General features: G+C 69.5%; 2 protein-coding genes across 6 annotated transcripts in view; one reads left to right on the top strand and one right to left on the bottom strand.

Annotated features, from left to right (window-relative positions):
- The first annotated feature begins 360 nt into the window (after nucleotides 1-360).
- LOC149523376 (galactoside alpha-(1,2)-fucosyltransferase 2-like) lies at nucleotides 361-3,948 on the top strand. The gene is made up of 2 exons (XM_075917576.2): nucleotides 361-1,848; nucleotides 2,022-3,948. The coding sequence occupies exons 1-2, from the start codon at nucleotides 1,569-1,571 to the stop codon at nucleotides 3,071-3,073; spliced, it is 1,332 nt and encodes a 443-aa protein (XP_075773691.2). The 5' UTR covers nucleotides 361-1,568; the 3' UTR covers nucleotides 3,074-3,948.
- Nucleotides 3,949-4,240: 292 nt separating this feature from the next.
- Nucleotides 4,241-13,906, bottom strand: part of DNAAF3 (dynein axonemal assembly factor 3) — an 11,848-nt gene continuing 2,182 nt past the window's right edge. For 2 of the 5 annotated variants that reach the window (XM_075917574.2, XM_089770101.1), the window contains 9 exons: nucleotides 12,007-12,124; nucleotides 11,683-11,840; nucleotides 10,082-10,258; nucleotides 7,543-7,665; nucleotides 5,883-6,005; nucleotides 5,568-5,730; nucleotides 5,316-5,430; nucleotides 4,636-4,710; nucleotides 4,241-4,536 (listed from right to left, as the gene is read on the bottom strand). In XM_075917574.2, coding sequence (XP_075773689.2) covers nucleotides 4,278-4,536; nucleotides 4,636-4,710; nucleotides 5,316-5,430; nucleotides 5,568-5,730; nucleotides 5,883-6,005; nucleotides 7,543-7,665; nucleotides 10,082-10,258; nucleotides 11,683-11,840; nucleotides 12,007-12,124 — 1,311 coding nt within the window. In that variant the 3' untranslated portion in view covers nucleotides 4,241-4,277. Of the gene's footprint in view, nucleotides 4,537-4,635; nucleotides 4,711-5,315; nucleotides 5,442-5,567; nucleotides 5,731-5,882; nucleotides 6,006-7,542; nucleotides 7,666-10,081; nucleotides 10,259-11,682; nucleotides 11,841-12,006; nucleotides 12,125-13,906 lie in introns of all 5 variants that reach the window. The other 3 variants (XM_075917575.2, XR_012899983.2, XM_089770100.1) reach the window with 3 other exon arrangements.

The following is a 13,906-nucleotide window of genomic DNA, read 5'->3' as shown; positions in this document are numbered from 1 at the left end:
GGTCAGGAAGCACCGAGGGATGGGCTAGGCAAAGTGGGGAAACTGAGGCACAGCCAAGTTTTCCGCTTGGAAAAGACATGACTAAAGGATGGAGAGGGGAGGGGGAGGGAGTATGTTCATGTCCATAAACGGTGCAGAAAGAGACTAAGGAAATGCTCTTCATTCCTTCGCTGACATTTGGTGCGTGGCTTGTTCTGAGCATGCCCAGTAACACCGCTGACGCCTCTGTCCTCAGTCTGCCCCCCTCATGCACTCACTCCCCCCCCATCACGGCGTGCACAGGTCCCCCCCCCCGACAAGCTTTGCGAGGCCTGGCGCAGGATGTGCTCACACCGCGCAAGCCCGCCAAGAAGGGCCGACGGGACCCCCACTGGCACCACTGTGGGCAGAGGCCCCAAGCTCCGGGCAAACCGGGACCTCCCGGGGGTAACTGGGTGGGGCTGGAGGAGGGGCAGGCTGCCCAGGCGGGAGGGGCTGGCAGGCTCGGGTCGGGGGGGGGAGGGTGAGTCTCTCCAGACAGATTCTCTGGGGGGCCTGATGCTCCAGACGCACGTTTTTAGGGGTCCAAGGTGGGGGCAGGGCTGCCCCTGGGGGGGCGAGAGCCTCGTGCCCCGGGGGAGGCGGGAGGAAGGGGACGGGGTGCTGGGACGCGGGCACGGAGCTGACCCTGACCCGAGGTGGTGGCACCCGACAGCCACAGGCACAGACCGGACCCCTGCTGCCTTTGCCGACCCTTGGGCCCCCCGGCAGCCCCCTCAGGCCTTGCCTCAGGCCAGGCCAGAGCTCCCCAGCTCCGCCTGCCTTGCCCCGGCCCTGCTCTGCCTTGGGCCTCCAGCTCCTTAGCAGCCAGGTCCCTCTGGCTCCCCGGCTAGGGCCAGAGCCTGTCTCCTTCCCTCCCTCCAGGAGCCCGTACACCCATTACCCCCCCCCCCCCCCGACCCCTGCTGGGTACCCTGAGCCTGGAGGGGGTGTAACCAGGTGACACCTTTTGCTGGGCAAGCTGGACAAAGGCTGGAGGGACAGAGATGGGCAGCTGAGCGAGTCTCGCCGGCTGGGGGGCAGAGATGGGGGGCAGGCCCCTGGCTCTGGGCCGCCCTCTCCCCACGCTGGGGGGGCCTGGCTGCTCCTGCCCCTGTGCAGACAAGCCTGTGCTACGCTGTGTCCCCAAGAAGCAATTCACTTTGTTCTCCCTGCTGGCTGGGCGTCCCGTCTGGCTGCGGACGGGGGTGCAGGGCCCGGGGGCGCCCCACTTCTCGGTGCTTGCGGCTCTAAGGATCCTGCAGTGGCTGGCGTGCCCGGCCTTTCCTCCTCCGTAATCCCCCGCCTCCCTCTGCTTGTTCAAACTCCCCGCCCCAAGGCAAGGCTGCCCCCCGCTCACACGCTGTTGCGCTTAGGAACAGGGCGCGCCGCTCTGAGCAGACCGAATCCAGGGGGGGAACTTTAGGGGCTCCAGCCCCCCTACATGACACCCTGCGGGGGAAGGAGCCAACTTAGTAGAAGGGGCCACAGATTTCTACACCCCACGAGAGGGTAGGATGGCCCCCAGGACCCGGAGGGAATAGCCAACTATGTATCAGAGGGGACAAGATCTGTCTGATCACAGCGGCTTCGCAGGGCGGAGCGAAGCAAACACAGAGCCAGAGAAGCAGCCGGCAACAACGCGCGTCAGAAACAGCATGACGATGCAAAACTTCCTGCTTCCAGGGAAGGAAACCAGCTCCCCGAAGGAACAACTTTCGCCATCCTTTCGGAGGGACGTCCAGCCAAATATGGGAGCATCGGTCCGGATGGAGAGAGCCCCCACGCCTCCGCCCGGGATCAGCCTGCCTGGCCACGGACCCAACACTGGTAAATAAAACACTGATTGGTGGGACCGCGGGCGAGTGGGAGTAAACGCAAACGGCTTTGCCGGCATCAGCCTTTCCCCCGAGGAAGACCCCGGGTGCTTCTTACAAGCACAAGGCAGGCAACATTTTGCCCCGTTGATGTGGGTCTCAAATTCTTGCTCTATCCCTGCATAGGACAGGACCACTCCCTGCTGCTGCTCGGATCCATGAAATTCCCGACTGGTAGCGTCTCTCCCCGGCAAGTCCTCTTGGTCTCCGTCTACCTGCTGGCAGTCATGGGCCTTTCCATCCTCCTACACCTGCCGAGGAAGTTCCTCTCTCCCTGGGACCCTGTGATGTCCCCCCAAGGGCAGCCTCCTGCCACGGAGCGGGGCATGTGGACCGTGAACTCCGCAGGGCGCCTGGGGAACCAGATGGGGGAATACGCCACCCTCTACGCCCTGGCCAAGATGAACGGGCGCCAGGCCTACATCCCACCGGAGATGCACCTGCAGCTGGCCCCGCTCTTCCGCATCACCCTGCCCGTGCTCTCCAGATACAAGGTCTGGCTCATCCCCTGGAGGAATTACGGGCTCCACGACTGGATGTCGGAGGAGTACAGGCACATTGAGGGGAAATACGTCCGGCTCACGGGCTACCCCTGCTCCTGGACCTTCTACCACCACCTCCGGCAGGAGATCAGCCAGGAATTCTCCTTCCACGACCACGTCAGGGAGGAGGCCAACCGGTACCTGGCCGGGCTGCGTGGGCAGCGCCGGAACGTGACCTACGTGGGGGTCCACGTCCGGAGGGGGGACTACGTCTGGGAGATGCCCCAGCGTTGGAAAGGGGTGGTGGCGGACAAGGCCTACCTGGACAAGGCCATGGGCTACTTCCGGGCCAGGTACCAGGAGCCAGTCTTCGTGGTGACCAGCAACGGGATGGACTGGTGCCGGGAGAACATTGACGCCTCGCGGGGGGACGTGTATTTCTCGGGGGACGGGAAGGAGTCGTCGCCGGGGAGGGATTTCGCTCTCTTGGCCCATTGCAACCACACGATCATGACCATCGGGACCTTCGGCATCTGGGCCGCCTACCTGGCCGGGGGGGAGACCATCTACTTGGCCAACTACACCCTCCCCGATTCCCCCTTCCTCCAGCTCTTCAAGCCGGAAGCCGCCTTCCTGCCCGAGTGGATCGGGATCGAGGCCGACCTCTCCCCGCTGCGGGGCGGGACGTCTGGCTAACGGAGCTCGGCCACGGGCTGCCAATGGGATCCACCCGCCGTGGCTTGGCCGTGGGCCGAGGACAGGGCCGGGCGAGCTGGGCTGGGGAGATCGGGGCAGACTGGAGCTGGGTCGGTGTGGTCAGAGCCCCTCACGGAGGAGCCACAGACCCGGGGGTGTTCCTAGAGGCAGGGTCCGGGGATCCAGGTCTCCTGGGTTCTGCCCTCGGTGCTGGGTGGCGAGGGGGCTCCAGGGTGAGGAGCAATGGGGCTGGGCCCAGGACATGGGGGTTCAGGCCCCAGGAGGGGGGAGAAGCAACGTGAGGAGCCGGGAAAGGTGACTCTTGACAAGCGTTGGCCGGCGGCGTTCTAGGACTGTTGGGTTGGTACCGTTCCCTTCCCCGGCTGCTGCTGGCGGCTTGTGAACGCCTCCCCCTGCCTGAAATACACCCGTGTGCCTTCCCGAGGGTGCCGAGAGCCGCCGTGGGGAACCGGGAGCCACGGCTCCTAGGGGCAGGGGAGCTGGGATCTCGGGGGGGGGCAGGGACAGGGGAACATCGCAGGATCCGGGAGACCAGGTGCACCTTTGGTGAACAGGCAGGGCACAATGATCCCGCTTGTGTTTGTATCCCTAGTGGTGGGCGGACAGGGGGGTCTAGTGGTTACAGCCAGGACTCCTGGGTTGTTTTCTCCAGCCCTGGGGAGGGGAGTGGGGTCTAGTGGGTAGAGCCGATGGGGGCTGCCCCGCCCCTCACGGCCCAGCCCCCCCTTGTCCCCTGCCCCGTCCCTCACGGCCCAGCGCCCCCCCTTGCCCCGTCCCTCACGGTTCAGCCCCGCCGGTCCCCTGCCCTGCCCCTCACGGCCCACCCCTCCCTTGTCCCCTGCCCCGGCCCTCACAGCGCAGACCCCCCTTGTCCCCTGCCCCGGCCCTCACGGCGCAGACCCCCCTTGTCCCCTGCCCCTCACGGCCCAGCCCCCCATTAGCCCTCTGCCCTGCCCCTCACAGCCCAGCACCCCCCCTTGCCCCATCCCTCATGTTCCAGCCCCCCCCCCGGCCCCCTGCCCTGCGCCTCACGGCCCAGCACCCTCTAGCGCTGCCCTGGGCCATGGGGCCAGCACTGCCTGCAGGGAGAGCGCCCCCTGCTGGGCCCCCACCCCGCTCCCTTCCCCACAGCAAACCACCAGCACCCAGACTCCAAGGGGGTTTATTTCCAGTCCAACCTTGTTCATCTGTCCCTCCCCGGGGCGGGGCCGTGGGAGACCGGAGGGTGCGTGTGTGGGGCGCCATCCCCTGGGGGGCATGGGGAGCCAGGGGAGCAATGGAGAGGGGCCCCCTCGGGCTCCCCCTGCTGGCGCTGGAAGCGGGCCCAGGCCCGGCTCTGTCCGTCCGGCGTCCCCTGCGGCGCGAAGCCGGCCCCGGCGGCCAGGGCCGTCACCCTGGCCAGGAAGGCGTCCGCCTGCTCCTTCCGCACGTCGGGCAGGAAGCTGTGGGAATGGGGCGGTCAGGGGGAGACGAGGCGGGGGGGGGGGGGGGGGGGGGGGGGAGCTGATCGGCCCCGGCGGGGCCCCCCGGCCGGCACTCACCTGGGGAGCTCAGTGAGGAGCGTGGCGCCGGGGGCGGGGACCCGCTGCAGCTCCGGGCTCAGGGCGTGCACCATGCTGCGGGCAGGGCACCGCTGGTATGGCCGGGGCGGGGACCTGCTCCCCCGGAGACGGGGGTGGGACCCAAGGGCCCAGGCCCCCCGCTCCGGCCCCCCGCCCCCTGCTCTGACCCCCGCCCCCCCGCTCTGAACCCCGCCCCCCCCGCTCTGACCCCCCCCCTGCTCTGACCCCCCCACCTGCTCTAATTCCCCAGCCCCCTGCTCCAGCCCCCCGCCCCCTGTTCTAACTCCCCACCCCCCGCTCCAGCTCCGGCCCCCCGCCCCCTGCTCTGGCCCCCTTTTCCCTTGCTCTAACCCCCGCCCCCCCCCCGCTTTGAACCCCGCCCCCTGCTCTAACCCCCGCCCCTCCCCGCCCCTTCACTCTAGCTCCTGAACCCCCCACTCTAAGCCCCGCTCCCCCTCCTCTGACCCTGCACCTCCTGTTCTAACCCCCACCCCCCACTCTAACCCCCGGCTCTTAACATCTGTCCCCTGCTCTGATCCCCACCCCCAACTCTAACCACCCAACCCCCACTCTAACACCCCCCCGCTCTGACCCCCTGCTGCCCTGCTTCAGCCCCACTGCCCGCTCTGACCCCCAGCGCCCGGCCGTCCGCCCCCTACCTGCAGGAGAAGTAGAGCAGGTGGAAGTGCTGGTGATACTGGCTCCTGTGGGGCAGCCGGGCCGTGCAGCTGAGCGGCAGGAAGTGAATCCGGACGGGGCTGGGGCCGGCAGCATCTGGGGGTAACCTGCCACTGATCAGCATGCGGCTAGGACGTGGGGGAGGGGGAGTCCCCACAGCCGTGGGGCCCCAGACGTGGACTGGCCGGTGGCAGGAGCTCCCCAAATCCCCCTCCCACGGCACAAGGACTCACCCGCATCCTGGAGGCCGGGATCTGGACTTGGGGCAGGGCTCTCCTGGGCCGGGGCTGCCCCACAGGCCCCCTCGGGGGAGGGCGGCGGGGCGGCGTAGGGGGCCCGGGCTGCCAGCTCGTGGAACAGGGCCGTGACGTTGAACAAGGAGATCTCCTGGGCACTCTGGCAACGCAGAGGAGAGAGAGGAGGGGGAGCCCCACAATCCTGCCCCATCCCCCCAAGATCGGGGGGCTTCCCCAGGTCCCTCCGCGGGCTCCTCATGCACTGGGGGGACCTCTCCCCACAGGCCCTGCCCCCGGGGCGCCTCCCCCTACCTTGGCGGGGAGCCCGTTGACGGTTCTCAGCAGACTCGGCTCCTCGGACTCGATCCCGAAGGGGATGTAAGGCCCCGTGGCGATGTCGCCCCAGTACCCCCGGGCCGGCACCAGCTCCCCCTTCTGGGCGGAGGGAGGCAGTGCGTTACCCAGCCCCCGCCCATCAGAGACCCCCCCGTATCCCCGGCCCCCGGCCCATCGGAGACCCCCCGTATCCCCGGCCCATCGGAGACCCCCCGTATCCCCGGCCCCCCGCCCATCGGAGACCCCCCGTATCCCCGGCCCCCGGCCCATCGGAGACCCCCCCCATCCCCAGCCTCCCGCCCATCGGAGACCCCCCGTATCCCCGGCCCCCGGCCCATCGGAGACCCCCCCGTATCCCCAGCCCCCGCCCATCGGAGACCCCCCCGTATCCCCGGCCCCCCGCCCATCGGAGACCCCCCGTATCCCCGGCCCCCGGCCCAGAGACCCCCCATTTCCCCCAGCCCCCCAGCCCATCGGAGACCCCTCCGTTTCCCCAGCCACGCCAGCCCCCGGCCCATCGGAGACCCCCCGTATCCCCGGCCCCCTGCCCATCGGAGACCCCCCGTATCCCCGGCCCCCGGCCCATCGGAGACCCCCCCGTATCCCCGGCCCCCGGCCCATCGGAGACCCCCCCGTATCCCCAGCCCCCCGCCCATCGGAGACCCCCCGTATCCCCGGCCCCCGGCCCATCGGAGACCCCCCCGTATCCCCGGCCCCCGGCCCATCGGAGACCCCCCCGTATCCCCGGCCCATCGGAGACCCCCCCGTATCCCCGGCCCCCCGCCCATCGGAGACCCCCCGTATCCCCGGCCCCCGGCCCAGAGACCCCCCATTTCCCCAGCCCCCAGCCCATCTGAGACCCCTCCGTTTCCCCAGCCACGCCAGCCCCCCGGCCCATCGGAGACCCCCCGTATCCCCGGCCCCCTGCCCATCGGAGACCCCCCGTATCCCCGGCCCCCGGCCCATCGGAGACCCCCCCGTATCCCCGGCCCCCCGCCCATCGGAGACCCCCCCGTATCCCCGGCCCCCGGCCCATCGGAGACCCCCCGTATCCCCGGCCCATTGGAGACCCCCCGTATCCCCGGCCCCCCGCCCATCGGAGACCCCCCCGTATCCCCGGCCCCCGGCCCATCGGAGACCCCCCCGTATCCCCGGCCCCCGGCCCATCAGAGACCCCCCGTATCCCCGGCCCATCGGAGACCCCCCGTATCCCCGGCCCCCCGCCCATCGGAGACCCCCCCGTATCCCCGGCCCCCGGCCCATCGGAGACCCCCCCGTATCCCCGGCCCCCCGCCCATCGGAGACCCCCCGTATCCCCAGCCCCCCGCCCATCGGAGACCCCCCGTATCCCCGGCCCCCGGCCCAGAGACCCCCCATTTCCCCAGCCCCCAGCCCATCGGAGACCCCTCCGTTTCCCCAGCCACGCCAGCCCCCCGGCCCATCTGAGACCCCCCGTTTCCCCAGCCTACACCAGCTCCCTGGCCCACCTGAGACTCCCCCCCATTTCCCCAGCCTACGCCAGCTCCCTGGCCCACCTGAGACCCCCCCCATTTCCCCAGGCTACGGCAGCCCAGGGATCCCCACCCCCACTCGGTCCCCAAACCCAGGGATTCCCCCCAGCCGCCCCGGGGCTCACGTGTCTCAGGAGCCTCCCGGAGGCCAAGGTTTTGTTGGGGACGTCGTAGACGCCCTCCCGCAGCTCAAACGCCACCCCCGTGTCCCGCCAGCGGGAGAACTCACGGCTGCCGATGGCTCTGGCCTGTAGGGCAGGAAGGATGGTGAGGGGCCAGCCCTACCTGCCAGGAGACAGCCCACCCGCCCCCACCCTGCTCCCTGCCGGGCCCCCGCCCCCACCCTGCTCCCCAGCGCCCCCTGCCGGGCCCCCGCCCCCACCCTGCTCCTCAGAGCCCCCTGCCGGGTCCCCGCCCCGTTCCCCGCAGCCCAGCGCCCCCTGCCGGGCCCCCGCCCCGTTCCACGCAGCCCAGAGCCCCCTGCCGGGCCCCCGCCCCCACCCTGCTCCCCAGAGCCCCCTGCTGGGCCCCCGCCCCGTTCCCCGCAGCCCAGAGCCCTCTGCCGGGTCCCTGCCCCCTTCCCCGCAGCGCAGAGCCCTCTGCCGGGTCCCTGCCCCCTTCCCCGCAGCCCAGAGCCCCCTGCCGGGCCCCCGCCCCCACCCTGCTCCCCAGAGCCCCCTGCTGGGCCCCCGCCCCGTTCCCCACAGCCCAGCGCCCCCTGCCGGGCCCCCGCCCCGTTCCCCACAGCCCAGAGCCCTCTGCCGGGTCCCTGCCCCCTTCCCCGCAGCCCAGAGCCCTCTGCCGGGTCCCTGCCCCCTTCCCCGCAGCCCAGCGCCCCCTGCTGGGCCCCCGCCCCCACCCTGCTCCCCAGAGCCCCCTGCTGGGCCCCCGCCCCGTTCCCCGCAGCCCAGCGCCCCCTGCCGGGCCCCCGCCCCGTTCCCCACAGCCCAGAGCCCTCTGCCGGGTCCCTGCCCCCTTCCCCGCAGCCCAGAGCCCCCTGCCGGGCCCCCGCCCCCACCCTGCTCCCCAGAGCCCCCTGCCGGGCCCCCGCCCCGTTCCCCGCAGCCCAGAGCCCTCTGCCGGGCCCCCGCCCCGTTCCCCACAGCCCAGCGCCCCCTGCCGGGCCCCCGCCCCGTTCCCCACAGCCCAGAGCCCTCTGCCGGGTCCCTGCCCCCTTCCCCGCAGCCCAGAGCCCCCTGCCGGGCCCCCGCCCCGTTCTCCGCAGCCCAGAGCCCTCTGCCGGGTCCCTGCCCCCTTCCCCGCAGCCCAGCGCCCCCTGCTGGGCCCCCGCCCCCACCCTGCTCCCCAGAGCCCCCTGCTGGGCCCCCGCCCCGTTCCCCGCAGCCCAGCGCCCCCTGCCGGGCCCCCGCCCCGTTCCCCGCAGCCCAGAGCCCCCTGCCGGGCCCCTGCCCCCACCCTGCTCCCCAGAGCCCCCTGCCGGGCCCCCGCCCCGTTCTCCGCAGCCCAGCGCCCCCTGCCGGGCCCCCGCCCCGTTCTCCACAGCCCAGAGCCCCCTGCCGGGCCCCTGCCCCCACCCTGCTCCCCAGAGCCCCCTGCCGGGCCCCCGCCCCGTTCCCCGCAGCCCAGAGCCCCCTGCCGGGCCCCTGCCCCCACCCTGCTCCCCAGAGCCCCCTGCCGGGCCCCCGCCCCGTTCTCCGCAGCCCAGCGCCCCCTGCCGGGCCCCCGCCCCCACCCTGCTCCCCAGAGCCCCCTGCCGGGCCCCCGCCCCGTTCTCCGCAGCCCAGAGCCCCCTGCCGGGCCCCCGCCCGGGCCCCCTGCCCCCTTCCCCGCAGCCCAGCGCCCCCTGCCGGGCCCCCGCCCCGTTCTCCACAGCCCAGAGCCCCCTGCCGGGCCCCTGCCCCCACCCTGCTCCCCAGAGCCCCCTGCCGGGCCCCCGCCCCGTTCTCCGCAGCCCAGAGCCCTCTGCCGGGCCCCCGCCCCGTTCCCCACAGCCCAGAGCCCCCTGCCGGGCCCCTGCCCCCACCCTGCTCCCCAGAGCCCCCTGCCGGGCCCCCGCCCCGTTCTCCGCAGCCCAGAGCCCCCTGCCGGGCCCCCGCCCCGTTCCCCACAGCCCAGCGCCCCCTGCCGGGCCCCCGCCCCGTTCCCCGCAGCCCAGCGCCCCCTGCCGGGCCCCCGCCCCGTTCTCCGCAGCCCAGAGCCCTCTGCCGGGCCCCCGCCCCGTTCCTCACAGCCCAGCGCCCCCTGCCGGGCCCCCGCCCCGTTCCTCACAGCCCAGCGCCCCCTGCCGGGCCCCCGCCCCGTTCTCCGCAGCCCAGAGCCCTCTGCCGGGCCCCCGCCCCGTTCCCCGCAGCCCAGCGCCCCCTGCCGGGCCCCCGCCCCGTTCCCCGCAGCCCAGAGCCCCTGCCGGGCCCCCGCCCCGTTCCCCGCAGCCCAGAGCCCCCTGCCGGGCCCCCGCCCCGTTCCCCGCAGCCCAGAGCCCGCTGCCGGGCCCCCGCCCCGTTCCTCACAGCCCAGCGCCCCCTGCCGGGCCCCCGCCCCGTTCTCCGCAGCCCAGCGCCCCCTGCCGGGCCCCTGTCCCACCCCCTGCTCCTCAGAGCCCCCTACCGGGCCCCCGTCCCACCCCCTACCGGGCCCCCGTCCCACCCCCTGCACATATTGCTGCACCCAGTGGAGCACTCTGCCCCCTCCCCTGCTGTGGCTCACCCCGCGTTCGTGCAGCTTCATGGTGAGGTCCCAGTCGCACACGCCGCGGCGGGCGTCGTAGCGGGTGCCCAGGTACTGCCGGACCCGCAGGTCCCAGAGCCGGGCGATCGGGAAGGCCTGCGGGTCCGGGTTGCTCCAGAACCGGAAGATGCCCTCGAGCTGGTCCCGCTCCTTGAACTGTTGGCCAGAGGGACGCCTGAGGCTCAGCCTGGGAGCCGCCCCGCAGTGACTACCCTGCCAGGCCGGGGGGGCAGCGGGCCTAGTCCTCCCCCCGCAGACCAGGGAGCAGCCTGGGAGAATCCCCAGAGCAGAGCTTTCACGGAACCCGCCCAGCGGGCCTGACAACCCGCCGCTGACGGATGCGCCCCCACAGCGCTCCGTAAATCAGGCCGATGGTTAACGACTTGCCACCGTCACACACGGACGCTCTTTCTGGTCTGGATTTACCTCGCTTCAGTGACCAGACGTCGGCTTGGCGTCGGCTTTCCTCTGCCCCCCCCCCCCAGGAGCCCACTAGGGCAGAGTTTCTTAAACTTTTTAAGACTGAGGAACACCAAACAATATTTTTTTTTTAATGAGGAACACCAAGGATTTTTTGGTGAGGGGAAAAAAAAGTTGGGGGAGGGGGAGTTATTGAGCAAAAAAAAAAAAAAAAAAAAAAAAGGTTGCCTGCCCCTTTAAGGGCAGCCATTTTGAACTCCGTTGAACAGAGTTTAAGAAACACTGCACTAGGGAATATTTGTCCCCCACATCGGTCCCCAGGGCCAGGGATCCGGTCCCCCTGGTCCGTGTCTGCTCAGCTAAGCAGCCGGCGCTCCAGGCCTCTCGCTCTCCAGCAGGTTTCTAACCTGCCGGTCATGCCCCCTGGCTCCCTGCATCCCCGGGAACCACAGGGCCCAGAGCTGGGCGCAGGATTCCCACAGCGTCACCCCAGGGCCGGATCCAGACACCCACCAACCTCTCTGCTTCCACAGAGGTTCCCCCAGTGCCACCCAGGGCGTGGGGGTTCCCCACCACGACAGCAAATCTTTTCCACAGTCCCCACTGCCCAGTGTCCCCGGCAAGCCCCTGGGTTCTGTAGCTCTGCATTATCCCCCAAGCCCCCAATTGGGATCGGAGGCAAACATTAAAGAAGGGTAGCTCAGTGGGTTGAGCATTGGCCTACTAAACCCAGGGTTGTGAGTTCAACCTGTAAGGGGGCCATTTAGGGAATCTGGGGCAAATCTGTCAGGGATGGTACTTGGTCCTGCTGGAGGGCAGGGGACTGGACTTGATGGCCTCTCGAGGTCCCTTCCAGTGCTATGGGATAGGTATAGCGCCATATGTATTAATGAGGAGTGAGTGTATGTTCAAGAGACTACAACTCCCATGAGTCAGAACAGGCTGGCCACTGCCACAATGGATGGCCAGTGAGACTGTGGTGCATCTTGGGAGACGTAGTCTGGGGTGGGGGCTGGCCCACAGCAAGTATGAGGCACCTGAACTACAGTTCCCATAAGACTCTGGGGTGGTGTTTTATTTCCCAGCAGGCCGAGAGCCATGTCTGCTCTAACCACTAGGGCAGCTCCCAGGAAGGCTGGTGGGAAGTGGCAGGGACCCACCTTCACAGCCGACATGTCCAGGGCCCCCAGGTGGCGCTGCTGGTAGTCCGGGTCCGTGGCGTAGCGGATGAACAGGTCCGATTTCTCCTGCAGGTAGGCGGCCGTCGAGCTGCGGATCAGGCTGTTCCCCAGCAGCTCCAGGAACATCTCGCTCTTCTCTGCAGAGCGGAGAGGCGGGTGCTGCCGTCAGAGGCCCCCCCCCCCCCCCAGCCCAGGACTGGGAGCCTGGACTCCTGGATTCTATCCCCAACTCTGGGATTCTATCCCCAACTCTGGGAGGGGAGTGGGACCTACTGGTCAGGGAAGGGGGTTAGGGCCCTTTACCTTGCAGCCCCATTTTCTCTGGGGGTTCCAGGGCAAGGCTGAGAAAGAGCAGCTGCCGGCCCAGCGCCTCGAGGTTATTCTCCACGATGTAGAACTGAGAAGCGGGAAAGAAACCAAGCTGCCCTGGCGGGAGTTGGCATCCATGCAGGGGCAGGTTGGAGAAATTTCATGTAGCCAGCCCCTACACTGCACCCTGCAGCCGAGAGAGGGGGGCCCAGATAGCTAGCCCCTGCACAACACCCTAGACGAGCCACGTCAGAGCCAGGAGATTGGTCCCCATCAGTGTTTCCTCTAATTTTTGCCATCCATGTGCGGAATAAATGTTGTGTGCACCAAAGTAAGTGCAGATGTGCACCACCATGTGACACACAGGCTGCCAGCTGTGGGCGCTCTGCTAATCAGCTGGGCAGCACCTGACTCTCCTGGGTAGCCGCCCAAGCGCTCCTCTTACAGAGGACACTCATTCCTGTGTAGCCGGCCCCCTGCCGCACCTCGGTGCCACATGAACAAAATGGCAAACTGGCAAGGAACTTTGGGATCCTGTGGCATGAGGGACCCTGATACACGTTCCTACAGTCCAGCCTCGACTGTGCCTACAACACCCACTAGGCCAGACTGTCACTTCTGCTGTACAGAGCTCCTCTTGTGAAATGGGGAGCTCCCGGCTATGCCAGCCCCACCTCTCCCAGCAGGGGGCGCTGTGGGGAGCGGGGCAGGTACATTGGCTGTGGGGGGAGCTCCCGGCTATGCCAGCCCCACCTCTCCCAGCAGGGGGCGCTGTGGGGAGCGGGGCAGGTACATTGGCTGTGGGGGGAGCTCCCGGCTATGCCAGCCCCACCTCTCCCAGCAGGGGGTGCTGTGGGGAGTGGGGCAGGCGCATTGGCTGTGTGGAGAACACCTGGCTACTCCAGCACCACCTCTCTCAGAAGGGGACGCTGTGGGGAGTGGGGCAGGTACATTGGCTGTGGGGGGAGCTCCTGGTTATGCCAGACCCACTTCTCCCAGTAGGGGGCGCTGTGGGGAGTGGGGCAGGCGCATTGGCTGTGTGGAGAACACCTGGCTACTCCAGCACCACCTCTCTCAGAAGGGGGCGCTGTGGGGAGTGGGGCAGGCGCATTGGCTGTGTGGAGAACACCTGGCTACTCCAGCACCACCTCTCACAGCAGGGGGCGCTGTGGAGAGCGGGGCAGGCGCATTGGCTGTAGGGGGAGCTCCCGGCTATGCCAGCCCCACCTCTCCCAGCAGTGGGCGCTGTGGGGAGCGGGGCACAGAATCACAGCAGATTAGGGTTGGAAGAGTCTTCAAGAGGCCGTCAAGTCCAGCCCCTGCCCAAAGTAGGACCAACGCTGCCGACTACATCACCCCAGCCAGGGCTTTGTCAGGCTGGGCCTTAAAAACCTCTAGGGATGGAGATGAACCTTCCAGGGCTTCCCCACCTGCTGAGACATCGGTTTTCCTAATATCCAGCCCAGATCTCTCCCACTGCGACGGGACAGGCTGGGTGCCAGCTGGGGCAGGGTTGCTCGGGCTGCTCCAGCCCCACAGAGGTGCCAGGGGTCAGAGAACCCCCTAGATGTCTCCTCACACTTGTATTCTGAGCCTCTCTCCCCCTAAAATAACCTGATGGGTACTGACGCCCCCAGCCCTCTTCTGGCAGCCTGGGGAGCAGGGCTCAGGGACGGGCTGGGAGTGACCCTCTCCTGGGGGGAGTTTCGAGAAGCATCGGGGGGCTGCGGGAGGAGGCCTGGCAGCCGGAACAGCTCTCCCCTTGCTCAGTGCCCCCCCCCCGCCTGGTGCCACACGTGTCGCCAGCTTCAGGATGCCCCGCGGAAGAAACTGTCCCCGTCTCGTCCATCAGCCTGATGAGTCCTGATGCCAGCTCAGAAACGCTGCGGGGCCC

The sequence above is a fragment of the Pelodiscus sinensis genome, chromosome 18 (assembly GCF_052426305.1).
Source record: "Pelodiscus sinensis isolate ZL-2025 chromosome 18, ASM5242630v1, whole genome shotgun sequence".
NCBI lineage: Eukaryota > Metazoa > Chordata > Testudines > Trionychidae > Pelodiscus > Pelodiscus sinensis.
This window is presented reverse-complemented; position numbering and strand designations above follow the sequence as displayed.

Coding starts and splice junctions, on each gene's coding strand:
- LOC149523376 (XM_075917576.2), top strand. CDS start 1,569: ATGTATCAGAGGGGACAAGATCTGTCTGATCACAGCGGCTTCGCAGGG. Junction 1,849..2,021: donor TGGCCACGGACCCAACACTG/GTAAATAAAACA, acceptor ATCCCTGCATAG/GACAGGACCACTCCCTGCTG.